Here is a 26,537-nt window from a genome sequence, read left to right as displayed (position 1 = left end):
GCCGCCAGTGTCACGCGAGGACCCCTCCCCGTGTCACCGGACTTCGCAGCGGTCCTGCAGGCCGTGCGTGCGAAGGGCCCGTCACAGGACCGGGGAGAGGAAGTCAGTCGGGCCCCGCAGGCCACCTGGGACCTCGGAGCTGCAGCCCGGCCCCCCCTCAGGCAGGCGGGCAGCCCAGGCCCCGGCCTCGGCACCTGCCCGGAGGCCTCCTTCCCGGAGCCTCCCTTCCCTCGAGGGCCAGGCTGGACGCCCGCCCAGGTCACCTCTCTCTCCCCAGGGCGCCCATCCTGTGGGTGGAGAGGAAGATGGCCCTGTGGGTGACCCAGGTGAGTGGGAGGGGCTCCGCCCGCCCAGCCGGCCCCGCCCCCTCTAAGGCGCCCCCTCCCCCAGGTCGTCGTGGCCGTAATCAGCTTCCTGGAGACCATGCTGCTCATTTACCTCAGCTACAAGGTGAGTGCCCGCCCGCCGGCCCTTTCCCGGAGCCCCCCCATCCTCCGCTTTGACCCCCAACCCGCCCTGACCTCTGACCCTCCAACCCTACCCTGACCTTTGACCCCCACCCACCCTGACCTCTGGCTGGTCTCTCCCCGCCCTGCCCACCCGGCTCCTAGGGCAACATCTGGGAGCAGATCTTCCGTGTGTCCTTCATCCTGGAGATGATCAACACGCTGCCCTTCATCATCACGGTGGGTGAGCTGCCCGAGCTGGGCCCCTGACCCCCGGCCCCCTGACCCCCTGACCCCCGGCCCCCTGACCGGTCTCCCCGCAGATCTTCTGGGCGCCGCTGCGGAACCTGTTCATCCCCGTGTTTCTGAACTGCTGGCTGGCCAAGCACGCGCTGGAGAACATGATCGTGAGCTTCCCCCCCCCCCCCCCCCCGCCCCCTGAAACATGCCACCCATCACCCTGGGGAAGGGGCTGGGGGAGCAGGAGGGTGAAGGTGCCCGGTGAGGACGGGGGCACGGCCCAGCGAACGGGCGCGAGCAGACCCTCCGCGGAGTGTCCAAGCAGGCGCACGCTGCGGAAGCGTCAGCAGGCCCCGGGCTGTGTCCCCCCGGCCCTCACGCCAGGCCCCTGCCGCCTCCCGTGCTAACTGTGCAATGGGGTGCAGCACGCAGGGCCGGCCTCTGGCTGTGCAGGACCCCCAGTCGGTGCCCTCCGCCCCACCCCGTCCCAGCCAGGGGAGGGCCCTGGGCTCCGTGCAGGTCCCAGCTTCTGCCACCGGCGCCTGCCCCACAGAACGACTTCCACCGCGCCATCCTGCGGACGCAGTCGGCCATGTTCAACCAGGTCCTGATCCTCTTCTGCACCCTGCTGTGCCTGGTCTTCACGGGGTGAGCCGCCCCGGGCCCCTCCTTGGGCAGGGCCAGGCCCGGGACAGAGGTCAGGAGGCCTTGGGGGGGGGGGTGGCTGAGGGCGGGAGGACGGGGCCGCGGGAGGTGGCTCAGTGGCTGGGATTGGCCCCTGGCAGGCGGGGGCCCTTGGTTTGAGGTTTAGCTGAGAGCAAGGTGGGGGGCCCGGCACCCCACATCGTCCCATGTTCCTGCTGAGGCGTTCGTCCTGCCTGGCGTGGTGAGGCCGGTCAGGGGTCAGGCTCCAAGGCTGTGCACTTCCTGTCTCCCCCAACACCAGACCTCTGCAGGGGGGATGCGGCGTCCACGGGGCAGATTCAGCCACTCCCTCCCAGCAGCCAGTCCACCGTGCGCCCCGGGTGGGGGTCCCCGAGCTGCCCCGTGGTGTGTGCTGCGTCGGCACCTCTTGGGGGTGGCCCTCGGAAGGCCTGTCCAGCTCCAGGCCACTTGGGGTCTGAGCACCCCACACCCTGTTTGACCTCCTGGGTGGGGACGAGGCCCTGAGAGGTGGGGTGGAAGCCCCCACTGACCCCAGGCCCACACTCGGCCATGCAGCTCTGCGCCCACCCCCTGGTGAGTTATGCAGGGTCTCACCGGGCAGGAGGGGACCCCCGGCCGGCGGTGTGGCTCCGCGGGAAGCACTGGCCCGGGGTCGGCTGTCGGGGGCTGGGCTCCCGGGCTCGGCCCCGTGCCACTGTGTCTCTGGGTGAGGCAGGCCCGTGGGCAGGCAGAGCTTCACCCGGGGCTCAGGGGGCCAGGCCCTGCCACGCCCCTGACCTGACCGCCCGCCCGCAGGACCTGCGGCATCCAGCACCTGGAGCGGGCGGGCGAGAACCTGTCCCTCCTGACGTCCTTCTACTTCTGCATCGTCACCTTCTCCACCGTGGGCTACGGCGACGTGACGCCCAAGATCTGGCCGTCCCAGCTGCTGGTCGTCATCATGATCTGCGTGGCCCTCGTGGTGCTCCCGCTGCAGGTGAGCCCCTTCCGGGGGGCGGGGAGGGCCAGGCCGGAGAGAGCGCAACCCTGCACAGGACCCTGCCGTGGGGTCTGGTGACCACGCAGCCCTCAGCCGTCAGCGCGGAGAGCGAGGGGTGCCCTGTGCTCTTCCTCCCGGGACCTGGGCTGAGTGTGGGCAGGAGGGGCTGGCCGGGTGTCCCCAGGGCTGTCAGGGTGTCCCCAGGGCTGTCAGGGTGTCCCCAGGGCTGGCCGGGTGTCCCCAGGGCTGTCAGGGTGTCCCTAGGGCTGTCAGGGTGTCCCCAGGGCTGGCCGGGTGTCCCCAGGGCTGTCAGGGTGTCCCCAGGGCTGGCCGGGTGTCCCCAGGGCTGTCAGGGTGTTCCTAGGGCTGTCAGGGTGTCCCCAGGGCTGTCAGGGTGTCCCTAGGGCTGTCAGGGTGTCCCCAGGGCTGGCCGGGTGTCCCCAGGGCTGTCAGGGTGTCCCCAAGGCTGTCAGGGTGTCCCCAGGGCTGGCCGGGTGTCCCCAGGGCTGGCCGGGTGTCCCCAGGGCCTTCGCCGGTGCAGCAGCAGCTGTGGGAGCACGTGAGGCAGGCGGCCAGCGCCCAGTGCTTCCCTGTCACACCTGTCACCAAGGCCAGTCTGCGGCTGACGCGGGAAGCAGGCGAGAGCCTAGCCCAGTGCCCACCTGTGCGTAGGCCCAGAGGGGCTGGCTGGTCTGTGCTCGGGGCGGGGAGAGGACCCCCAACTGCAGCCATCGGACAGTCCACCAGGGGGTCCTCTGCTGACCCTGAGCTTTCCCCAGCCTTGTAGCTCAGAGCCCTTCGCTGGCCCCCCCGGCCCCTGCTCCCCCCTTGTCCAGAGCACAGCCCCGTCCACAGCAGGACGGCCTGCATGTCTCAGGGACACCTGAGCCGCGGAGGGCCCTGGAGGCAGCCTCACCCCACTTTCCTCCCGGGACCTTGTCAGGGGGGCCTCGGGCTCAGCCTCCCCACCTCCCTCCACCCCACGGCCACCTCCCCTTCCTGGACCCCTCCCTCCGCCTGCAGACAGGGAGTGAGACGGTGGAGCGAGGCCGGGGTGGGCCAGCACCAGGCAGCTCTGCCATGAGCACTTTTAAAGAAAAACCCTCACCCAAGGATGTTTTTATTGACTTTAGAGAGAGGAAGGGAGAGGGAGAGAGAGAGAGAGAAACATCGATGTGAGAGAGGAGCATCGATCGGTTGCCTCCCCTAGGCCCCCGAGTATGTGCCCTGACTGGGAATCAAACCCGTGACCCTTCGGTGCTTCAACCAACTGAGCCACACCAGCCAGGACCCCACGTGCACCTTTAGTACCTTTAGCACCTTTAGTACCTGTCATTTTCCTCATTTAAAACGACTCCCAACCTGAACCTCACACCCGGGAGGCGGGGCCAGGTGGGCGGGTCCCAGACCTGCAGCCCCCACCGCTCACCTGCTGACGTGGGCCCGGGGCCATGGTCCTGAGTGTCCCTTGGTGCCCGGAGCCTGGGTTCTTAGCGCTGTGGCTGGGAATTCCCTGGCTCTGTTCCTGCACCTTGGTCGCGGGCACCGACGGAGGCCCAGCCCCTCCTGAGTGACACCCCATGTCCGGAGTGCAGACCTCGACATCCACTGCCGGCCACTTGGACTCTGGGGCCGGGAGCTGGACGAGCAGCCTCTCGCTACCCCACACGCCCACTGCGACGTCTACCCTGTCTCTGCGTGGCCTGTGCCACTCACACCCCCGGTTCCCAGTCGTGGTCGGGGCCCAGCTCTCCGTGGCCTGGCCTGCTCAGCCCTGCCCTCCTCCCTGCTCCCCGTCTCCCAGCACGAGCTGCCCGCCAGCGCCCGCCCCACTGTCTTGTCGGGGACTCTCCGCCTGCTGTTCCCACCAGGAAGGGGCCCCACAGCTGGGGCCCGGGTGCCTCGCAGGCCCTCCCAGTCCCCTGGGCCCAGGCCACTGGCGCTCACCTGCTCCCCCTGCAGTGCGAGGAGCTGGTCTACCTGTGGATGGAACGGCAGAAGTCGGGGGGCAACTACAGCCGCCACCGGGCCCAGACGGAGAAGCACGTGGTGCTGTGCGTCAGCTCCCTCAAGATCGACCTGCTCATGGACTTCCTCAACGAGTTCTACGCTCACCCCCGGCTCCAGGTGCGTCCTGCGGGGGCCCCCACCCTGGGGTGGGCCTGGGGGACCAGGGCGGCCGGTGATGGGACGGCTGGGCTGGCAGGGCCAGGCTCACCCCCACGCCGCCCGCAGGACTATTACGTGGTCATCCTGTGCCCCACGGACATGGACATCCAAGTTCGCAGGGTCCTGCAGATCCCCCTGTGGGCCCAACGCGTCATCTACCTCCAGGGCTCGGCGCTCAAGGACCAGGACCTCATGCGAGCCAAGTGAGCCCCCGCCCGCCGCAGGCCCCAGCCTGTCTCGGTTCCTCTCAGGTTCTAGGAGGGGCTCAGAGGAGACGGGGTGGGGCGTCCCCGCGGTGCCTGGGGGACGAGGTGGCTGTGGGCGGGTGTCTTTAAAAACAAGCTGACAGGGTGACTTGAGGTAAGACTGGGTTCTTAAATGGAACTTTCCAGATTGTGCCCGTGCTTGTTCTGGGACTTCCAGGATCTGACACATCCTTCGTGGGGACATGTGGGTTGAGGGGAGGCCCCGGCCCCCTCCCGTCTCACCAATAAAGTGGGCACAGGAACCAAGCCCCTGCCCAGAGGTGTGGCAGCTGGGCACAGGCTCCCGGGTGGTCCACGCCCAGCTCCAGGCCCAAGGGAGAGACAGTGGCTGCCAGGGACCGGCAGGTTCCCGGTGATCGGTGGGGAGGGCCGGGCCTCTGACCTCCCCTGTCCTGGGCCCCGCTGCAGCCAGGGGTCCTCAGGGCTGGGAGGCGGGGAAGGTGGAACTGGGTACAGGTTGTGAGACTTGGACAGCTCACCCCAGGAGGGGACAGGCCGGTGGTCGGGGTCCAGCGTCTTTGCCAACATGTGTTCCCCTCCGTCCACCCCAGCCCCGCCTGGGTTAGTGGGGACACGGAAGATGGGGCGCCCACAGCGGTCAGGGCCCCGACAGCACGTTGTTAACACAGAGAGGTGGGGTCTCGACGGGCCCACCCCTTCCAGCCTCTGCCCTGAGCCCCTTACGGCCGAGAGGGCGTGTGGCGGGTCCGGGCCAGCTCCGGTCTGTGCTCTGCAGGATGGACAACGGGGAGGCCTGCTTCATCCTCAGCAGCCGGAACGAGGTGGACCGCACGGCGGCGGTGAGTGCCCCGGCCCTGCCCCGAGCCCCGGCCGCCGCCCCACACTGACCACACCCTCTCGGCCCCCAGGACCACCAGACCATCCTGCGAGCCTGGGCCGTGAAGGACTTTGCCCCCAACTGCCCCCTCTACGTGCAGATCCTCAAGCCTGAGAACAAGTTTCACGTCAAGTTCGCAGGTACTGACGTGGGGCCACGTGTGCCCCAGGGAGTGTGCTCCTCCCAGGACTGGGGGCTGGAGCACGCAGAGGAAACGGGGTGCACCCACCCCCACCGAGGGCGGTGGAGAGGGACCCCGTGCAGGCCTGCCGCAGGGGCTGGGGTCAGTGAGGGCAGGAGCCCAGGGCCGGGCAGGGCAGGGACATCTGCTGAGCATCTCGTGGGCGTGTCTGAGGGGGGCACCCGGGGGGCAGGTGAGCAGGGGATTGTGGCGCAGAGGGGGCTGGGGGCGTCCACCGACCATCCTGCCCGCAGACCACGTGGTGTGTGAGGAGGAGTGCAAGTACGCCATGCTGGCCCTGAACTGTATCTGCCCGGCCACGTCCACCCTCATCACCCTGCTGGTGCACACGTCCCGCGGCCAGTGAGTGCCGCCCCCCTGCCGCCCGGGGAGACGAGGGCGTGGTGGGGAGGCCTGGGACGGAGAGGGCCGTGTGCAGCGGGCAGAGGTCTCATCCAGAGGTGGGTGCTGTGGGGGGCAATCACAGGTGCGGGCCCGGCTGTGGACGCCAGGCCCACTCAGGACGCAGGTGCTGGGGACCCTGAGCAGCCAAGGGGCGGGGGGCGGGCTGGGGACTCCAGGCCGGGCCCATCTAGGGCAAGGGGGTGCGGTGGCCGGGGGTGCGTGGTGGCCAGGAGAGCTGCACTTGGACCCAGTACCGGCTGGCAGGGCCTGGTTTTGGGGAGAAGGTGTGTTTGGTTCGCAGTATCTGGGGGGCGGAGGGGCGGGATCCCAGTTGAGCCCTGGGACAGAGCAGCTGCTGTCCTTTCTTCGGGGGAGACCAGGCTGGGGTCCCCCTGACAAGGGCCTGGGCTCGTTATGGGACCTGAGCAGCCCTGGGGCAGGGCCCAGGCAGGGGAGGTCGCCGGCCCATGGAGGCCAGCCGTGACCCTGAAACCTCTCGGTGTCCCCTAAAAATCCTTGTGTTTACGGCTTTTAAAAACTAGCCAAGTGACCCTTCAGGCTTCCGAGGCCCAGCCAGGCAGGGAGGGGTCCGGGTCCGGGTCAGGGTCAGGCTGGCCGTGCTGGGGTGGAGGGCGGCTGAGCGCCGTGTCTCCCGCCCGCGCAGGGAGGGCCAGGAGTCCCCGGAGCAGTGGCAGCGCATGTACGGCCGCTGCTCGGGCAACGAGGTGTACCACGTGCGCATGGGCGACAGCAAGTTCTTCCGCGAGTACCAGGGCAAGAGCTTCACCTACGCCGCCTTCCACGCGCACAAGAAGTAGGCGCCCTGGGGCGCGGGAGCGGGGCGCCCCGTCTCCTCAGTCCCGGGCGGGGCGGGGCCTCGGGGCTGGAGGTCAGAGTCTGCATTGGGCCTGGATCCACCCCCCACGTGGCCTCGGGTCATTGGGTCAACCCGAGGGGAGGGCCCCGAACCCTGGCCTCCGAGGACCTGGCCCTGCAGAGTGGACTAGAGGCAGGCCCCTGGGTGAGGCCTTTTCAGGCCACGCCCCTCCAGCGTGGGTGGGGCCTTTTCAAGCCACGCCCCTGCAGTGTGGGTGGGGCCTTTTCAAGCCACGCCCCTCTGGTGTGGGTGGGGCCCGAGGAGCCCCGCCCCCGTCCGGTATTGGTGGGCCCTGTCGGGCCACGCCCCCAGACGTTGTCGGTGGAGCCCACGAGCCGCGCCCCCCCAGGTACGGCGTGTGCCTCATCGGGCTGAAGCGCGAGGAGAACAAGAGCATCCTGCTGAACCCCGGCCCGCGGCACTCGCTGGCGGCCTCCGACACCTGCTTCTACATCAACATCACGAAGGAGGAGAACTCGGCCTTCACCTTCAAGCAGGAGGAGGCGGGCCGGGGCCTCGGGGGGCCCGGGCGCGGCCAGGCCTCGCGCCTGCCGGTGCACAGCATCATCGCTTCCGTGGGTGAGCTCCGGGCCCGGCCCCGCACCCTGCCCGGCCCCCCTCTTCTAGGCCCGGGCCGCCGTGTGCACGTCCGTCCAGGGCGCACCCCGGCCGCCTGCGGGGCCGTCTCTGGTCGGTGAAGCCTGCCGGGCGGAGGCCACCCTGCACCGGGCCCTCGGCCCCTTGTCCGGAGGGAGAAGCGGGCTCAGGCCCAGACCCCCTGGGTGGCGCAGGTGGGCGTGACCCTGGGTTTCCGGCCAGTGTGCCCACCTCCTGGGGAGACCGCTGCCCCCTGCAGAGCCTGGGGGAGGGGTGCCAGCCGGGTCGCCCCTCTGTTCCAGGGACAGTGGCCATGGACTTCCAGAACCCAGAGTGCCAGCCGGCCCCGGGCGACCGGAGCAGCAAGCTGGCGCTGCCCACGGAGAACGGCTCTGGCAGCCGGCGGCCCAGCATCGCGCCTGTCATGGAGCTGGCGGACAGCTCCGCCCTGCTGCCCTGCGACCTGCTGAGCGACCAGTCGGAGGACGAGATGCTGCCCTCGGACGACGAGGGGCTGTCGGTGGTGGAGTGAGTGTCACCCGGGGGCGGTGGCTGAGGTCCTGGTGCCCAGGAAGAGGCGGGCAGCAGAGGTGCACGGGCTCCAGTGTGGGGCAGTCCTGTGCCGCACCCACCCTGTGTGCCGAATCCTGGCTCCCAGGCAGCTTCAGGAGGGCCTTGTTTAGCTTATGGGGACCCACCACCCAGACACCACGCACGGCCCCCTCTTGGTCTCCTTGGTGTGGTCTGCAGAGGACACAGACGGAACCCTGGGCCCTGGATGAGGTGCTGTCCGGGCCTGGCCGCCGGCCCAGCTGCAGCTGCCGTCTCGGCCACTAGCCTGGGTCCGGACAGACAGGCGGTGCCCTGACAGCAGGGCCACAGCCACTGGTCTGAACATCTCTTCCTCCCAGCCGGGCCCTCGCCACGGCCACTCTCCGCTCCTGGTCTTCGCGGCCGGGGTGCAGTGTGTAAGGACAGACTGGCCGCGGGTGCCGGGACAGAGCTGGTGGAGTCAGGGAGCGGCAACTGGGCCGCCGGGCAGGCTCGTCCGTGGGTCTGCGCTCTGTGCGGTCACGGCTGCCGGCCCGGAGGGCGTGGGGGGCTGGTGGCCACGGGGGAGGGGGCAGGCCTTGCTGAACGCCCATGTCCACCCCAGGTATGTGAAGGGCTACCCCCCCAACTCTCCCTACATCGGCAGCTCCCCCACCCTGTGCCACCTCCTGCCCGAGAAGGCCCCCTTCTGCTGCCTGCGGCTGGACAAGGTGGGTCCCGTCCCGGCCGTGTGCCTGCACAGACGTGACCCCCACATGGACTCACGACCTGGCTCTCGTGCCCATGGGCCCCCCCCCCCCCCCCGAGTCCTTCCTGGACCCTGTTTCCACCCTAGGGGCGTGTTTTTCCCAGATGGCAGTTCCCTCACCAGTCAGGACACGGCGTCTGGCCCGTGAGCCATCCTCCCAACGCGTGTGGTCCAGTAGTCCTCGTCCTCGATGGGCCCCAGTTCCGGGGGGGAGGGCGGGCGTGGTCCCGGGAGCCGGGCCTGGCCGCAGCGTCAGTGTGGCCCCCTCCCCGCAGGGCTGCAAGCACAACAGCTATGAAGACGCCAAGGCCTACGGCTTCAAGAACAAGCTGATCATCGTGTCGGCGGAGACGGCGGGGAACGGGCTGTACAACTTCATCGTGCCGCTGCGGGCCTACTACCGGTCCCGCAAGGAGCTCAACCCCGTGGTGCTGCTGCTGGACAACAGGTGGGCCTGAGGGCGCCGGCCAGGCCCCGAGAGCACCCGGCTCTCACCCGCAGCCGCCCCGGCCCCCACCAGCTCTGGCTCCCGCACCCTCTGTCCCTTGATATCTGTCCGTCTTCTCTCGTAGCTTCTCATGTCCTGTGCCCCCCACACAGCCGTGAGCCCCAGGACCCCCCAGAAGCCGGGCAGCCCAGAGCCCGGGTCCAGCTGGTTGTCTGGCCTGGCAAGTCCCCCCGGGCCTCGGTTCCCCCTAAGAGAAATGAACAGCCCACTGGCCTCTAAAGGCCCCCAGGCCCCCAGGAACCCCTGCCCTGCCCGGTCCTGCTCCCCAGGACAGCACCCGCAGGACCTGCTGTCCCCCCAGGCCCGACCACCACTTCCTGGAGGCCATCTGCTGCTTCCCCATGGTCTACTACATGGAGGGCTCCGTGGACAAGTAAGGCCCCGGCTCAGCACCTCCACTGAGCAGGACCCGCCCTCCTCCTCCCTCCCAGGACCCCGCCCCTCCCCTCCTGCTCCCAGACCCCGCCCCTCCTGCTCCAGACCCCGCCCCTCCCCTCCTGCTACCAGACCCCGCCCCTCCTGCTCCCAGACCCCGCCCTTCCTGCTCCAGACCCCGCCCCTCCCCTCCTGCTCCCAGACCCCGCCCCTCCTGCTCCCAGACCCCGCCCTTCCTGCTCCAGACCCCGCCCCTCCCCTCCTGCTCCCAGACCCCGCCCCTCCTGCTCCAGACCCCGCCCCTCCCCTCCTGCTCCCAGACCCCGCCCTTCCTGATCCCAGACCCCGCCCCTCCCGCTCCCAGACCCCGCCTCTCCCCTCCTGATCCCAGACCCCGCCCCTCCTGATCCCAGACCCCGCCCCTCCCCTCCTGCTCCCAGACCCCGCCCCTCCTGCTCCCAGACCCCGCCCCCTCCCTCCCGCTCCCAGACCCCTCCCCTCCTGCTCCCTGGGGTGGAGAGGCAGAGGGGGGCCCAGGTGCACCCCGGCATCCCGACCGCCACCTGGCTCTCGCCAGCCTGGACAGCCTGCTGCAGTGCGGCATCATCTACGCGGACAACCTGGTGGTGGTGGACAAGGAGAGCACCATGAGCGCCGAGGAGGACTACATGGCCGACGCCAAGACCATCGTCAACGTGCAGACCATGTTCCGGTGAGGCCTCGCGCTCACATGCAGGGACCCCGGGCCCCCTGAGTCCCCGACCCCTCACCCGTGGTTCCTCTGACTCCCTTCCCTACACCCACAACTAAAGGCCCCCGGAGTCCTCTCCTCAATCTGTGAGCCCAGGACACCCCCTGAGCACCCCTGACCTGTGACCCGGGACACCCCCACGCCCTCCCCGACCCCACCTGTGACCCCAGGACCCCCACTCCCTCCCTGACCCCACCTGTGACCCCAGGACCCCCACTCCCTCCCCGACCCCACCTGTGACCCCGGGACCCCCCCTCCCCGCCCGGGACCCGCCTGCCCTGAGCGCCTGCCCCCACAGCCTCTTCCCCAGCCTCAGCATCACCACGGAGCTCACGCATCCTTCCAACATGCGCTTCATGCAGTTCCGGGCCAAGGACAGCTACTCCCTGGCTCTTTCCAAACTGGAGAAGGTGAGCGCCCCCCCCCCCCCCCCCGCCCCCGCCCGGCCTGCTGAACCACCAGGCGCAGAGCCTGGGCCCGGCACCTGCCCTCCTCTCGGCCCCCGTGAGGCTCTGATTGTGTCGCCCCGAGTCTTGGGGACCATGGCTGGGAGCAGACATCACCCCCCGTCCTGTTAGTGACCCCGACACAGGTGACACTGGGCCTCATTTCCTCGGCGTAGACACGGCCCGAACCTGAGACATGTCCATCTGTCAGCCTCCAGCAAGTGCGCCTGGCCATCTCCGCGCAGACCGGGGGCCAGACCAGAGAGGGACTCGCCTTAAGTCACAGCCCAGCAGTGCAAGCTGGGGCAGCCCTCTGCTCCTCCGGGCTCCGGGAGGGCATCAGCCCAGTGGGGGTGGAGCCAGGAGCATGGGGAGTGGCCAGGGGCAGGGAGCGGCCAGGGGACAGAGGGACTGGCCAGGGGCAGGGGGACCGGCCAGGGGCAGGGAGCGGCCAGGGGCAGGGAGCAGCCAGGGGCAGGGAGCAGCCAGGGGCATGGGGACCGGTCAGGGGACGGGGAGCGGCCAGGGGACGGGGAGCGGCCAGGGGCATGGGGACCGGCCAGGGGCAGGGAGCGGCCAGGGGCAGGGGGACCGGCCAGGGGCAAGGGGACCGGCCAGGGGCAGGGAGCAGCCAGGGGTATGGGGACCGGCCAGGGGCAGGGGGACCGGCCAGGGGCAGGGAGCAGCCAGGGGTATGGGGAGCGGCCAGGGGTATGGGGACCGGCCAGGGGCAGGGGGACCGGCCAGGGGCAGGGAGCGGCCAGGGGCATGGGGACCGGCCAGGGGCAGGGAGCGGCCAGGGGCAGGGGGACCGGCCAGGGGCAGGGGGACCGGCCAGGGGCAGGGAGCAGCCAGGGGTATGGGGAGCGGCCAGGGGTATGGGGACCGGCCAGGGGCAGGGGGACCGGCCAGGGGCAGGGAGCGGCCAGGGGCATGGGGACCGGCCAGGGGCAGGGAGCGGCCAGGGGCAGGGGGACCGGCCAGGGGCAGGGGCCCCAGCTCTGCGGGTGTCATCTGGTGCATTCACTGACCCCGGCCCCTCCCAGGCCCCTGCTCAGGACAGTGGCAGCATCACCCTCCACAGCCAGGGTCAGGGCTGATGCTAAGGTGAGGGCGGCACTCAGGTTGCCCTGGGTGAGACCAGGGAGCTGGTGAGTCGCCACAGAGGAGGCCCCAGACCGCCACCGTCCAGACGGCCTGGAGTCGGGAGCAGGTTCCCTGCCGGCCCAACTCCCCAGCCTGCCCTCGCTGACCCCGTGCCACACAAGGGTGACCCCGGCACGACCGCCCGCCCAGGCCGGGCTGCTCGTCAACAGCGGGCAGAGGGACCGCCCTAGAGCGCCATCCGCCTGAACCTGGTTGGACAGCGGAAGCCTCGACCCGGCCGCTGGGGCCCGCCGCTTCGTCACTGTCACGGGGTGAACGGGGCGAACGGAAGCCGGGCAGGCAGCCCCCTTGGAGGCCTCCGCTCCGTGTCCAGCAGTGGCCCTGCCCCCAGGCCCCTCAGGACAGTGTCGCTGAGATCACTCAGAATTGCAGGGTGGTCACAGAGAGCATGACCCGGTGGGGCCCTGGGTGACTGCCCCGGGTCTCGTGTCCCGGGCCCCCCTCCTCCCCACAGCCCCCCATCTCTTTGCTCCCGAGCTGGGGCCCCCGTGTGACCAGTGGGGACACAGAGCCGGTGCTCAGGGCTTGCTCAGCTGCTGGTGCATGTACTCACGCACACGAGTGCATGCCACACACCAGGCACGGTGCACACCTCCCGCACATGCCTGCACATACGTGTGCCCCTGGGCCGAGGGCCCCGGCCCCGCTGAGCCGCCCTTTCCCGCAGAGGGAGCGTGAGAACGGCTCCAACCTGGCCTTCATGTTCCGCCTGCCGTTCGCCGCCGGCCGTGTCTTCAGCATCAGCATGTTGGACACGCTGCTGTATCAGGTCAGCGGGCAGAGGCAGGGAGGGCCTGCGATGCGGTGCCCGCCGGCCCCGCAGCCACTCTCTCTGGCCAACATCTGTCCCCGTCCTGAGTGACCCGCCTCCCCCTGTGCCACCCTCCCTGGGTGTCCGGGAGGCCACGGTCCTGGGTGGCTCTGGGCCCTGTCCCTGCCCAGGCCCAGTGGGGACTCACCTCCCAGGTCCCTCTGACCTGACTGACCAAGTGAATGAGGGACGAGGCCAGGGAGGCCTCCGCTCGGTTGGCTGGCTGAGTGGTGCTCGGGACGGGCATGGAGGCTGGGGCGCCTGGCGGGCGTGTTGGGGGACGGGGTGTCCTGGGTGCGGGTGCGGGTGCGGTGCCGCGGCCTGGCCTCACCGCCCTCCTTCCTCCCGCCAGTCCTTCGTGAAGGACTACATGATCTCCATCACCAGGCTGCTGCTGGGGCTGGACACCACGCCCGGCTCCGGCTACCTCTGCGCCGTGAGTGACCGGTGGGCTGGGCGCGGGCTGCTCTCGGGGGCACTGCGGGCACCTCTGGCGGCACAGGGGCCCGGCACCTGCCCACTGCGGCCGCCCCACTCAGGCGCCCCCCCTTCCAGATGAAGATCACGGAGGCCGACCTGTGGATCGGCACCTACGGCCGCCTCTTCCAGAAGCTCTGCTCCTCCAGCGCCGAGATCCCCATCGGCGTCTACCGGACCCAGAGCCACCTCTTCTCCACGGAGGTGGGTGGGGGCAGGCGGGGCCCGCGGAGCCGGGAAGCCCCACTTCTCTGTGCTCAGCGTCTCCATTGTAGTTGGGGGGCCGGTCCACGTGCCCCATACGTGGGTACCTGGTGGGGCCCCTGTGCCTCCCCAGAACCGCAGTGGGCGACCTGCCCTGCAGATGCCCATAAAGGGCTCAGGCAGAGTGGGGAAGGGCACCCTCAGGTACCCAGGCTGCCCTTCGTTTCCTTTGCAGCCCCACGACCTCAGAGTCCAGGTGAGCAGCCCTCCACGCGTAACCCCGAGGCGTCCTGCCATCTGCGGAGCCGGCCTGAGCCAGACCCACCTGGCCCGGGAGGTGCCGGCCCTGGGCAGCACCAGGGAGCTGGTCCTGGGACGTGTTGGCCACGGAGCAGCCCCGAGCTCAGGGCGTCCCCTCCTGTACAGATGGGGAAACTGAGGCCCGGGGAGGGGAGCCCAGGTCGCCGAGCCACACGTGCCACCTGCATGTTGTGCTGTGGCCCCATCCCGGCGGGACCCACCCTCCCTGTCCCCAGCCCCCTGCCTCTGAAGGTGCTGCCCAGATGGGGTTCCCCACCTCACCCCCAGGGCCCCACCCGTCCACTGAGCCATGCACAGGCCCTGTGCTTCCCAGTCCACCGTGCTCTGGTTTCTCCTGCCCCACAAAGTGGGGAAACTGAGGCAGAGAGGTGGGGCCCCTTCATGGCAAAGTCGGGGCACGCAGGGCCCAGACGGGACCCCCTGACACCAAGGCCCAGAGGTGAGGGAGCTGATGGCAGACAGGCCTACAGCCAGGGCGGGAGTCTCTGGGGCTTAGAAGGGGGCTCAGCCTGGCTCCCTCGAGATGGAGAAGGAAGGCACTTGTGTCCCTGGGCCCTGTGGTCCCCCACAGGAGGCTGGGGCTGTCCTCCCATCAACCGACTGGCTCCCCAGCTATGCCTGCTCCCCAGCCCTGCACGCCCCCCCGGGTTCCTCATCCCTCCCAGGCCCTGCACCCCTCCCAGGCCCTGCACCCCTCTCAGGCCCTGCACCCTCTCCTTGGCCCTGTTACCCCCTCCGTCACCCTGCCGCCCTCTCCCTGGCCTTGCACCCCTTCCCGGCTCGGCATCCCCTCCCCGGCCTCTTGCCCTCTCCCTCCAGCCCTCACCACACCCCCTCGGCCAGTCCCAGGTCTTGGTGAGCATGGAGGACTTCGAGGACACGCGGGAAGTGAAGGGACCCTGGGGCACACGGGTGGGGTCTGGCGGCAGCACCCACGGCCAGCACACCGTTGGCAGCGACCAGGCCGAGCACCCGCTGCTGCGGCGCAAGAGCCTGCAGTGGGCCCGGAGGCTGAGCCGCAGGAGCTCCAGGCATGTGGGCCGGGCGGCGGCCGAGGGCATCAGCCAGCAGCGGGTCAGCCTGTCCCGGCGCTCCGAGCGGCAGGAGCTGTCCGAGCTGGTCAAGAACCGCATGAAGCACCTGGGGCTGCCCACCACCGGCTACGGTAAGACCGGCAACCGCCACAGCCTCCCTTCCGTCCATCCGTCCGCCTGCAGGCTGGTCAGAGCCCCCTGCTGGGAGGGCACAGGGCCTCCCAGAACTGGTGCCGCAGCCCATACAGGAGGGCTCAGCCCCACCCCGCTGGGGCCTCAGTTTCCCCGTCTGTAACGAAGGGGCAGGAGCCAGGAGGCTGCGGGAGGGGCGGGCCAGGCTGGGCGCCCTGAAAGCCTCGGGCACTGATTTGGGTTCGGGACCGATGGGCCACCTCCGGCCAGACCCACAGACCATCAGCAAGGCAGGGGCCACTGTGTCCTCGCGGAGAACAGGGACGGGCAGGGGCACCCTTGCCCAGCCCTCCATCAGCCGGAGCTTGGGCACGTCGGGCAGCTGGGCGAGCGGCACCAGGACACTCTGCCCTTGTCCTTGTGGGACCCACTGCTGTTCGCACGGCACAGGGACCCCTTTTCTGCTGCTTCCGGGGGATGCCGCCTTCGTCAGCAGGTTCAGGGCCTCCCTTCTCTGTAGCTTGTTTTGGGGAGATGTTTGTGAGCTTCACCGAGAACAGGCCTGGTGGCCCCACTGGCTCAGAAGAGAGCAAGCCCCTCCCTCCTTCTGGAGACGCTGCCTCTGTGGATGGGCCGAGGGGCCCAGCTCCTGCCTGTCCACACCCTGGGCTGGTCCAGCCGCCGGCCTGTTTTGGGCTCCATCGGGGCCTCTGCTCTGCTCGGGCCTGGCTCTGTCCTGCTCCCCACGCTGCTTCCTGCCGTCGCTTCCTGGATCGGGGCCCACAAACCCCTTCCCAGTGGGATCAGCTGGCTCAGGGCTCGTCCGGGAGCTGCCCAAGGATCACTTGGGCCGGGCTGTCCACTAGTCGTGCAGCCCTGGGCCTGTGGGGGACTTGGAGGTCAGGGTGTGGGGGACAGGAGACCCATAAGGGCCTCCTCAGCCCTGTCCCCCCGACACCCAGCCACAGTTTACCTGTCCCCTCTGCTGCCCCTGCCGGGCTGGGAGCTGTCACCCCCCCTTTCCAGGGGAACACGGACGCTGAGTGGGGTGTCTGGTGTCCATGGCCCCATGGGGAATGTGGGCAGGTGGAGTTCCTAGCCGCCTCCCCCAACTGCCACAGCCGCCAGCACTGCTCCTGGCCTCACGACCCCGCCGCCCACAGAGCTGGCCGAGGAGCCGACTTCCACTCGCTTCTGACTCGCTTCCCAGGCGGCCGGCCTCCCGCGTGCAGTCGGCTGCCCCTCCCTGCTGAGCTGGGCCTGCTGCTTGCTGACCTCTCTCTCTCTGTCTGTCTGTCCCTCTTCCTGTGTGTTCCGTAGAGGATGTAGCAAATTTAACAGCCAGTGATGTCATGAATCGGGTAAACCTGGGATATTTGCAAGGTAATTCTGCTCTGGCTGACGGGCCGCCGCCTCGGGCACGCACACCCTCTGCCCGGCCCGGCCAGGCAGGGGACGGGCCAACGGGAGGGTCCCTGCAGGCGGGCCTCGCGCTCCCAGGCACCCACTGCAGGGACTGCAACAGCCCTCCTCCCCCAGCGGCTCTGCTGGGACCGGCTCCAGGGTCTGGTTGGTCCGTCCGGACAGTCCACCCAGCGCGGCCTTTCCTGTTCTTGTCATGTTGCGCTGACCTCGCGGGCGGCCCACCTGGCCTGCAGCTGCCCCCTGGACCCCCGAGTCGCCCCAGGTCTCTCTGGGAAGCATCCAGATGGATGGTCCCAGGCCAGGATCCCCGCCCTGGTGGTCGACGTGCCCCAGCGGGTGGAGGGCTGACGTCCTGCCCTGAGACCCCAGCAGAGTCCAGGCCACAGGCCTCGCCTCCCAGACCCCTTTCTTCCTCGGGGACTCCTTGTGGCCCTGGGGAGGCCCCTCCATCCAGGGGTGGCAGGAGCTGACAGGCCAGGGACGGGGCCTCCGGGCCGGCGTTGGCACCGCAGGGCGCGTGCTTTTCCTTGTGCCACCCTGATGGTGCTCCTGGAAGCCCTGCAGCCCCAGCCAGCGTCGGCTCCCACCAATGGGGCTGCGAGCCACCCCCCTCCCCGCTTCCTGCCGAGGCTCCCTGGGGTGGCTGCCCTGCAGGGTCACTGGGGGTCACCAGGTGGTGTTTCCCGAGCCCCCCACCATGTGTGGGCCTGAGGGGTGCTCGGGCCAGAATGTAAAACCGGAGGGGAGGCATGACCTTGTGGGGGGAGGTGACCCTCTTAGCTAAGGCTGCAGGGAGGTTCCCCCAGAGGGTGTCGTCCTAGGGCCCCTCTGCCCTGCACCCCCAACCCAACCCCTTCCTGACAGCCACTCAGAGGGAGGCCCGGTTACCCCCAATTTGTAGAGGAGGAAATTGGGGAGGTGTGAGAGGAGAGAGTGTGGACACCCAGGGCCAGATCCCCGTGGAAGCTGGAATGCAGGGGGAGGAGGGGGTGCAGGGGGAGGTGGTACCGCCCTTGGTCACTTGCCAGGCGAGGTGTCACCAGCCCCGCTCCCCCACCCCCAGCCCCACGTCGGTGTTAAAGCCGCTGGTCCTGGGGGAATCACGGTCTTGCCCTGTGACTGACCACACCCCGCGTGCCCCCACCTTGCAGCCCACACCCCCACAAGCACAGCCAGCCTGGCTTGGTCCAGTGTTCTAGACTCAGGACGCTGTGGCCCATCCACCGGGAGAAGCAGGGCCCAGGGTGTGGCCGGGAGGCTGGCAGGAGTGCGTCCAGCTTTCAGCGGGCACCAGCCCACGAGGGTCCCAGTGGGCCAGCCTCTCCATTCCCATTGTCCCCACTGGTGTGTGTGCCCGCGTGGCCGGCCTGCTGAGGGCTGTGGTCCTCGGTCGGGCCCTTAAGAGCCACCTCCATCCTTCCCCTGCCTGGGCCTCGGCTACTGCAGGGTCCAGGCCCCGTCTCTGCTGCTCACCCCGGAAATACATGGGGGGCACTCGGGCCGGGAGGGGCCTCCTTGCACAACCTCCAGCGCAGCCGCCCACTCGGCACCTGGCAGCTCCTGCCCCAGGGCTCAGGCCAGCGTTTCGGGAGGAGAGACAGCGCGGCTGTTGGGCAAAGGGCTGGGGGCTGGCACCTGGTTCCGCCCAAGGGCGCATGTGCGTCAGCCGGAGGCCTCCCTGTGCCCGCCTGCCCTCCGGGAGCGGCTGTGCTGGACCCGCGCTGGGGCTCGGACGCTGTGGGGCCAATTCGCTCTGCAGGCTCCAGGTCAAACCTGCAGCCCGTCCCCGTGTCAGTGGCCCGGCCTTACATTCCTGCCAGGGGCACGGGGGCAAGGCCACCAGGGCGGGACCACACATGGTGGGAGGCCGTCCCTGTGTCCCGACGGCTGCTCTGGGGCAGGAGGTGCCTCAGACACCCCCAGGCGGGCAAACACAGGCCACAAGCCGTGCAGGGTGCTCGGGCCTCTGCCGGGATGGGGCCGTCCCCGTGTTTGGCCAGGAGACCGCTGTGAGGTGACGGTGTTTCTCCAGAACCCGTCCTCACCCCTGCGGGCCGCATCCCACAGCCACCCAGGGAGTGGGGCGCCGGCTGTCCCCCCACAGGCCCTGCATGTGCCAAGAGGTCGCGGGAGCCGGTGTTAGGCAACAGGACAGGAGCTCAGAGCAGGAGGGAGAGCAGGGCCCTGGGGGCGGGAGAAGCCCAAGGCTGGGTCAGGAGTGTGCGCAGATGTACAGAGGCGTGTGGCATGTGTGGTTATGTGCAGGTGATCGATGCGTCTGTCGGGGCTGCCCCATCTATGAGATGCTGGCTGCTCTGGCTGAGAAGCTGCCTGGGTGTGGGCAGGAGCCAGTGCCACTGCCCCTCAGGGCCAACGCCTGTGCAGGCTGGGGGCCCGGGAACGGTGTCCATGGGGGGACCCCTGTGCAGGCTGGAGGCCCGGGGACGGTGCCCCTGGGGGGACCCCTGTGCAGGCTGGGGGCCCGGGGACGGTGCCCCTGGGGGGACCCCTGTGCAGGCTGGGGGCCCGGGGACGGTGCCCCTGGGGGGACCCCTGTGCAGGCTGGGGGCCCGGGAACGGTGTCCCTGGGGGGGCCAGTCCTGGCTGAGTTGCCAGGTGAGAGCTCGGGCAGGATGGCCAGAAAGGCTGGGAAGATTCTGTGGCAGAGCCTTGGCTTCTCTGGGCAGAGGGGTGACCGCTGCTGGGGCCCTGTCTCCTCTGCAGACGAGATGAACGACCAGCAGAACACCCTCTCCTACGTCCTCATCAACCCCCCGCCCGACACGAGGCTGGAGCCCAACGACATCGTGTAAGTGCCAGTCCCGGAGCTGTGTGGGCACCTCCATGCTGGGCATCCGGCCCCCACGCTGGCTGCCTTGTGTGGGGGCGGCATTGACACCCAGGGCCCCGCCCCGCCCGCAGGTATCTCATCCGCTGCGACCCCCTGGCCCACGTGCCCAGCAGCGCCCAGAGCCGCCAGAACAGCTGCAGCAACAGGCTGGCCTCCTGCAGCCCCAAGACGCGTGATGAGACGCAGCTCTGAGCCGGCACCCGCCCTGCTCGCTGGCACGCGGGGCGGGGCGATGCATGAGCGGCATGTTCTGGCCCAGTACTGCCCGCCGGCCGGCCCGCCTGCCCGCCCGAGGCTGCTCCAGAAACGTGACCAAGAGGAGGCCTCCCCTGGGTGAGGGAGACCAGGCGGAAGCCTTTTTAACCTGTTTTTATGAAGCTGCACGGTCCGTGTCCGCACGAACGTACCTACACAGCTGTGACCGGGTGGCGTGGAGCCGGGACGGAGCCGCGGACGCTGTCCCTGGCCCCGACGCACACGCACAGGATGGGAGAGGCGCCGCCCACTGAGCCCGTTTTCATGTCCGCTGTGGGCCCGGCTGGTCTCGGGCACAAGGTCGCAGGGCCTGGGTCACGGGTGGAGCTCCAGCACCTGCAGCCGGCAGCCCTGTCCACAGGAAACTCAGAAGCACAGGGGCCCCCGGCTCCGCCAGGAGCCCAAGGGCGGGCGGCTCTGGACAGCTGTTGGGGGAGTGGAGGGAGGTGGGGCCCCAGGAGACCCCCAGAGGGGCCCTGGACACACGGGGCTCCCGCAGCCGAGACTTGGGGAGAAGGCATTTCCCACGGGACTCTGCAGCCCCGCATCTGCGGGCACCGGGCGGACAGGCTCCCCCAGCCTGCTCGACGCCCTTTTAGCCCTGACCTGAAGCACAACCCGGCCGCTGGGCTGCTGGCCACATCGCTGGAATCAGAGGGTTTCTCTTTGAGGGCGGGGCTCTGGGTGGGGCTGCCTGCCGGGTGCCCCTGTGGTTCCCTCGGGACTGTGACTGACAGGTTTGCGTGGTCAGTGCCGGAACCTTCTATTAAACGATGCTTTCTGCAAACACAAGGCTGGTTGTCGCGTTCCTGCGGGCGGCTTCGTGCTCCAGGCTTGGTCGCCCCTCCCACCTGCTGTGGCTCCCACCCCTCCCGGGACCGCAGGGAAGCTCACCCCCAGCACATGCCACTGGCTGGGCGCCTGGAGCAGGAGGCAGGGCCTCGAGGCCCCTGCAGCTGGGCAGCAAGTCAGGGGAGGGGAGGGCTCCCTGGCGAGCCCTGGGGTGGGCACAGGGACCCCGGGTGCTGCCCGCAGCTGTGCGGCTTGTGCTGGGTGCAGCCTGGGCATTCGGGCAGGGCCGCCTGGGGGGACGTGGGCCCAGCTGCCAAGGGAAAAGCCCGACTCGGCTCCAGGTGGTGGTGGGAGAGGGACCAGCCCCGAGGGCGGTTGCAGGCCCCCGAGTAGCCGTGCTGGGGGCGTCAGGAAGGGGCTGGCAATGGGGTGGGAGCCTCAGAGCCCTGGATGGCGTGAGGGCTGCGAGTGTGCAGTAGGGAGGCCTGAGGCCCAGCCCAGGAGGGTCAGTGGCTCCTGGGTCCCCTCTGGCATCATCACCTGCAGCGGAGCCCCCCACCTCCTGGCACCCCCGTCCCAGGTCCCTGTGAGGGGAGGGGACCTGCCTGTTCACTGGCCGGGCCTCCATCTGGTGCTCACCCCGGCCCCCACGCTGGGAAGACGTGTCCTGGGAGGTCACCTGACTCGAGGCCGTTGGGGCTTGGGTGCCCCTCACACCGAGGGGCATGTGGGCCGAGTGAGGGGAGAGGTGAAGACGCCCAGAGAGGCTGCCGTCGGTCCTGCCCCCTGGGAGCCTGTCTGGGCCCAGAGGCAGCGCCCCTCCCTGAACCTCCTCTCCACCCTGGTGCACTCCCAATGGCCTCAAAGGTGCCTTTCCTTTGGGGGCTCAGGTCTGAGCCCCATGAGCTGCAGGCTGTGATGGGTGGAAGCCTCAGGAGTCGTGGGTTTTCTCCTTGTCCCTGAGGGCTGGGTGGGCCCAACAGCTTGCAGGGTGGAAACCAGCTGGGGTCCGAGGTCCAGGCGGCAGCCGAGTGGCTCCAAGTCCAGGACCTCAGTCCACCTGCCTGGGGCCTCGTGGGCTGGGGCTGGGCACACTTCCTGGCTTTCGCGGCCCAGGGCTGGCCAGGCCCCCTCCGTCCCCAGCGAGGTCAGCAGAGCGCCCAGGGTGGGCCCTGGCCTGAGCCTGTCCACCAGGCCCTGCAGTGTCCGCCCGAGTCCCCAGCGCTGCAGGGCCTTCCACTGGGCTCTGGCCGCAAGCACTGAGCTGGGAAGGACACGTCATGTCTGGATGGGCAGCCCCAGGCCTGGCCGAGCCTGGGGCCTGCAGAGGCTGACCTGGGGGGCGGCTTGCACAGCCTCGCAGGTGGACAAACCGCATCGAGAAAGGCCCGGAGTTTGGTGGGGACGTCCTCCCTGGCCGGGAGGAAGGGGCCGGCCTGGGGACAAAGCGGCCCCTTGGGAAAGGCTGTCAGCCCTGGGAGCTGGTGTTGGGACCTGAGCAGGAAGGTGAGCCAGATCAACACACATGTGCGTCATAAAAAGCAAGTTGTTCACTTTATTACAGTTTAGTGCTTTTGTAAAATAAATATCATAGAATATCAAACAGACAGTGAGGGACAGCACGCTGTGCAGAGCGTGTACCAGAGTTCACGGGACCTCCCACCGCACTCGGGCGGAGCCGCCGGGCGGACCAGCGGCCCCTGGGAGCTGGGGAGACGGGGGGGGGGGAGGGCGGGGGGGAGAGGGGTCAGGGGGTCCCTACATCCCTTCAGGGTTCGTACCGTTTCCCCTGCCCCCTCTCCACCTACAACTACGGGACAGTCACGTCATCTGACGTCCTCTCTACTGACCTTCGCTTTGTTCTGCAGTTGGAGACAGATTCAAGTAACACTCCCAAGAAAACATGTGCAAAACCAACACGCGTGACTCCAGGGTCTGCGGCCGCCGGAGCAGCGGGTGTCACGCAGGGGCCGGGGAACGTCTGCTCTGAGGCCCGGAGCCTCCCACGTCCTCGGAGCTCCGAGGACACAGCACGTGACCGTGTGAAGGTTCTAAGTCGGCGGCCAAACCGAGTGGCCAGCGTGGGTGAGGACGCACGCTCCAGGCGCCGCTCCGCCAGAAGCAGGAGCCGAGACGGACGAGTCGGACAGAAACGCGAAGGGAGCCGACTCCAGGGTCACCTCCGCAGAGAAACATGCTGAGTGGCAAAGTGCTGTACCCAAACCTGCCTTTATCCCCGTGGACAAGCCACCAGTGTCCTACCCTCCTCGCCGACGGCCAGGCCCACGCCCCTCGTCCCGCAGCCCTCGGTGCGGCCCAGTGGGAGAGCCGCCCAAGGCTGAGCGTCTCTTAAACTTCTGAGCAGCAAGAACGAGCATCATTTTCAGAAACCTTGGGATTGGACGTACACGTTGGCAGTTGACACCATCAATAAATATCAGTTTCCAAGGGAACAAGACCCCAGACGCCCGTTCCTTTCCTGGAGGCGGGTCGAGCTCCCGAGGGAGAACCGTCTCCTCCCGAGGTCGCTGCCCGCCCGCAGGGGCTGGGCCGAGTGCAGGGGGGTGGGGGGGCAGAGACAAAGGGAATCGCTGTGGTTTACGCTGACGGACTTCAAGTAACAGGAACCTGCCGCACGCACAGCCGCCGACAGGCCTGGGGACAGTGCGACGGCAGCAGCCTGGCCCGGACCCGGCGTGCACCATCCCGCTCCTTCTGGCTCCTGGGCGGGAAGGGACCCTGCCCTCTGTCCAGTCTCTTCAAGGTCTGTGCCTCTGTACCCCGTACCCGACGGACAAGAATGAAGATGGGTGTGGGGCCTCACTTGCGCGCCTGGGTCTTCTTGGGTGCGGCCGGCCGCTTGGGCTGCCACAGGTGGTTGTGGATGGTGAGTGCGTCCACGCTGACCGACATGGTCTTGGCTGGGATCAGGTTGAACTGCTTGCGGTCCGAGCTGTACTTGTACAGCTTGTCGATCATCTTCTTGGAGATGCTCCTGGGCCCGGTGCCCGTGAGCTTGCAGATCTCCTCGGAGTCGGGGTAGTAGCAGTACAGCGCCCGGAACTGGCAGCCGGCGTCCCGGAACAGGATGATGTAGTGGTTGGCCTCGCACTTCTCCAGCTCCTGCATCACGGGGGCGGGGGGGGGGGGGGGGGGGGGGACACCTCAGAGGGGTGCCCACGAGAGCCCCGCCGGAGCTCGCCAACGCCCACCGCAGCCCCATTCCCAACTGCCCCAGGCCTTCCTGCTCACTGAGCCCTCCTGCAAGGCGGAGCGGTGTGGCCCTGGGAGGTAACAGCGACCGGCACCTGACCAACGACTCACATCCCCGAACTTCCATCCTCCAGGCCCCAGGCTCCAAACGGAGCCACTGCCAGTTCCCCACCTCACGCCCCAGCCTGGGAGCCTCCCTGCTCCTGCAGCCCCATCCCCGCCCGACGCCTGCTCAGGAGCCATCCTTGCCGTCTCTGTCTCCTCTGCTCTCCACCCCAAACCACCACCCCTTTCCCACCCCCACCCTGGCCCCCAGCCCGGCTCGTCCTGGGGCAGCCCCTCCCATCTCTGTCCGGCTTTGTGCTTCCCCGAGGCCGCCGGGCGAGGGTGGCACAAGGAGGCCCGGGCACCGCTCATGCATTGAAACCCACACGAGCAACGGACGCGGGTAAGTCACCAGGATGCTTCCTTCAGGAGGCACCTCACGGCTCAGACACCTTGTTTCTCACGGAACCGGTGACACGGGCTCACCTCCAGGATGGAGTTCTTGTGAGGCTCGTTCACCTTCCCGGCCAGGCAGCAGTGGGAGACGGCGTTGTGGATGATGGGCTTGTTGGACTTGCTGCTGGGCTCCTTGAAGAGCTTGGGACCTAGGAGAACGGCCGAGACGGTGCGTGAGCGTCCTGGGCACGGAGCAGCGCGAGGCCCGTTAGATGCTCGTGATATTTTGGAAGTGGTTGGTTTGAAAGAATTCTGAGTTAAAACTTTTAAATAAACGAAGGAAAAGACCACTGTTGATCATTTATCCCCTTCCTCACGTCAGCTTCTTTGATGTAAGAACAAGACAAAGCCAAGAATTAACTTTAAAATCTAAGGTTCCAAAGGCTCAGGACACACCTGGGCTCGGGCTGTGCACGTTGACAGGCCTGTCACCGCCCCCCAGGCCGCTGGAGTGACGGGCAGCGCAGTTCTCAGATGGGGACGCGCCCGCCACCCCGAGCGGGTGTGCCATGACCTAAGGGGCGGGCGAGGCGTCACCTGTGTACTCGGCCACGGAGGCGAGGGAGGACGCGGCGGACGCTGTCTCCCAGTCCCGGTCGGTGCTCCTGCTGGGGTTGCGGCTCAGTATGGGCAAGGCTTCCAGGGACTCAACCCTGAGGAAAGGGACGGGGGACAAGGGATGGTCACGTGCGTCCTCTCCCACCCTGACCGTCGGCAGTGGGAGGGGACACCATGACCGACCGACCGAGTGGTCTGTTCCCCACAATCATGAACCTGGTGAAGATGCAGAAACCAGCCCCTCCAACACTCGTGACAGAGCGGACAGGCTGCAGGGAGCCACCTCCACAGAGGCAGTCCCTTCTGCAGGCCGGGCGGAGGCAGCCTCAGCCTGCAGCAGGGGAGGCTGGGCCCTGCAGCCGCCACACAAAGGCCAAGACCCTGGAAGGAGGGCAGGCACGGGCCTGCACTGACACAGCAGTGTCTCCGTGCCGAGCAGAGGGAGCCGGCGGCTGGAGCTGGGATCCAGCTCAGGTAACCCATTCCCGGAACGAACCCCCAACCAGAACCCAGTCTGAGAGGAATCCTCCACAAAGCTCAGGCGACAAGAGGCCACCGGACATGGCAGAGGGGGACAGGCCTGGCCAGAGGGCGCAGGGAAGGACAGGTGGGGGGACCTGCGACCAGCAGGCTGCAGCTTCTCCTCCCCAATCACTCGTCAATCACAGGGGACTCTCAGGGCCGTGAACAGCCGCCTTACACAACCCTCATCAAAGTGTCCGCGGCTCTGAGGACACACCCTCCCCACGCTGTTCGCACCCAAGGGCACAACCTGAACCTACGCACGGGACCCGCACTGAGGGGCGCTCAGCAAGCACCAGCCGCACACCGTGTCCAGGTCGAGAAAGAGAGGGCTGAGGGGGCTGTGGACAGACACCCCGGTGCACAGGGCTGCGGGGACCATCCACGGCGGACATGGCTCAGGACACCGTCCGATGCCCGACACGTGACGGTGGCTGTGGGGCCCACAGTGCTGGCTCACGCGTGGTGGCGGGGGAGCACCCTCCTGTCCTTACCGCGGGGCGGGTGTGCCCCCTGAGTGGACGCTCTCGGGCTCGGTCGTCGCCGCGGAGGCCAAGGACAGGCTGGAGCCCGACTGGGCCCGGCTCAGGTTCTCCGCTGCCAGAGACAGAAATGCTCTCGTAAGACGTGGGTTCGACCCGCCAGGTTTGTGCAGCAGAAACAAAGGGACAGCACCCCCCCCCGCCCCCCCCGCCCTGGACCAGTGCCGTCCTGAGCTCTGAAGCCCAATCTCCCGGCCCAGGGAAGCCGCCTGCACGTCACCCCACTCCCCCGCAGCGTAGCGCCCCTGGCGGAGGGACTGGGCACTGCCCGCCCGCCGGCCCCCTTACGGGTGGAGGAGCACTTGGTTCCCGAGTCGCCGCGCGGCTCCTCCCGGTGGACGGACTTTGGCCGGGGCTTCCTCGGCTTCGCCTTCTGGTTGCCCAGCCCCTGCTCCTCTAGGATCTGCTGCTGTTTCCTCCGCAGGTATTCCTGCTTGATGAGCTCTCGCCTCGCCTTCTCCTCCTCCTTCCGTATCCGATCTTCCTCGGCTTTGCGCCTGACAAAACGCCCAGACAGTCCTGGTTAGAGGCACGGCCGCCGCAGCGGTGCCTGGGGACCGAGGGCCTCCGCCACACGGCCCAGCGGCACGTGCCGTGTCACCTGGCGGCGGGATAAAGGCTCAGCTCCCAGGGTCGGGGGTAGAGACCAGGGCGGAGCAGGATGAGGAGAACGAGACAGGAGCCTGGC

The 26,537-nt window shown here is 68.7% G+C and overlaps 2 protein-coding genes across 8 annotated transcripts in view; one reads left to right on the top strand and one right to left on the bottom strand.

Moving 5' to 3' along the window:
• The window catches only part of KCNT1 (potassium sodium-activated channel subfamily T member 1), a 31,293-nt gene extending 10,780 nt beyond the window's left edge, over positions 1 to 20,513 (top strand). For 2 of the 6 annotated variants that reach the window (XM_070430210.1, XM_070430208.1), the window contains 27 exons: positions 278 to 326; positions 391 to 450; positions 612 to 686; positions 770 to 853; positions 1,240 to 1,334; positions 2,148 to 2,328; positions 4,294 to 4,458; positions 4,567 to 4,703; positions 5,503 to 5,566; positions 5,636 to 5,744; positions 6,040 to 6,148; positions 6,855 to 7,004; positions 7,417 to 7,646; positions 7,967 to 8,192; positions 8,821 to 8,926; positions 9,240 to 9,412; positions 9,774 to 9,845; positions 10,425 to 10,559; positions 10,897 to 11,008; positions 12,879 to 12,980; positions 13,375 to 13,458; positions 13,578 to 13,703; positions 13,939 to 13,959; positions 14,868 to 15,189; positions 16,511 to 16,573; positions 19,340 to 19,424; positions 19,538 to 20,513. In XM_070430210.1, the coding sequence (XP_070286311.1) occupies positions 278 to 326; positions 391 to 450; positions 612 to 686; positions 770 to 853; positions 1,240 to 1,334; positions 2,148 to 2,328; positions 4,294 to 4,458; positions 4,567 to 4,703; positions 5,503 to 5,566; positions 5,636 to 5,744; positions 6,040 to 6,148; positions 6,855 to 7,004; positions 7,417 to 7,646; positions 7,967 to 8,192; positions 8,821 to 8,926; positions 9,240 to 9,412; positions 9,774 to 9,845; positions 10,425 to 10,559; positions 10,897 to 11,008; positions 12,879 to 12,980; positions 13,375 to 13,458; positions 13,578 to 13,703; positions 13,939 to 13,959; positions 14,868 to 15,189; positions 16,511 to 16,573; positions 19,340 to 19,424; positions 19,538 to 19,658 (3,256 nt within the window). In that variant the 3' untranslated portion in view covers positions 19,659 to 20,513. Of the gene's footprint in view, positions 1 to 258; positions 327 to 390; positions 451 to 611; positions 687 to 769; positions 854 to 1,239; positions 1,335 to 2,147; positions 2,329 to 4,293; positions 4,459 to 4,566; positions 4,704 to 5,502; positions 5,567 to 5,635; positions 5,745 to 6,039; positions 6,149 to 6,854; positions 7,005 to 7,416; positions 7,647 to 7,966; positions 8,193 to 8,820; positions 8,927 to 9,239; positions 9,413 to 9,773; positions 9,846 to 10,424; positions 10,560 to 10,896; positions 11,009 to 12,878; positions 12,981 to 13,374; positions 13,459 to 13,577; positions 13,704 to 13,938; positions 13,960 to 14,843; positions 15,190 to 16,510; positions 16,574 to 19,339; positions 19,425 to 19,537 lie in introns of all 6 variants that reach the window. The other 4 variants (XM_070430207.1, XM_070430212.1, XM_070430211.1 and 1 more) reach the window with 4 other exon arrangements.
• A 1,532-nt stretch (positions 20,514 to 22,045) lies between these two features.
• The window catches only part of CAMSAP1 (calmodulin regulated spectrin associated protein 1), a 29,675-nt gene continuing 25,183 nt past the window's right edge, over positions 22,046 to 26,537 (bottom strand). For both annotated transcript variants that reach the window (XM_070430205.1, XM_070430206.1), the window contains 5 exons: positions 26,138 to 26,346; positions 25,802 to 25,904; positions 24,765 to 24,880; positions 24,258 to 24,376; positions 22,046 to 23,636 (listed from right to left, as the gene is read on the bottom strand). In XM_070430205.1, the coding sequence (XP_070286306.1) occupies positions 23,334 to 23,636; positions 24,258 to 24,376; positions 24,765 to 24,880; positions 25,802 to 25,904; positions 26,138 to 26,346 (850 nt within the window). In that variant the 3' untranslated portion in view covers positions 22,046 to 23,333. The remainder of the gene's footprint in view (positions 23,637 to 24,257; positions 24,377 to 24,764; positions 24,881 to 25,801; positions 25,905 to 26,137; positions 26,347 to 26,537) is intronic.

This window comes from Myotis yumanensis, unplaced genomic scaffold (assembly GCF_028538775.1).
Source record: "Myotis yumanensis isolate MYYU_CA2020_CCGP unplaced genomic scaffold, mMyoYum1.0.hap1 SCAF_12, whole genome shotgun sequence".
NCBI classification, from domain to species: domain Eukaryota; kingdom Metazoa; phylum Chordata; class Mammalia; order Chiroptera; family Vespertilionidae; genus Myotis; species Myotis yumanensis.
This window is presented reverse-complemented; position numbering and strand designations above follow the sequence as displayed.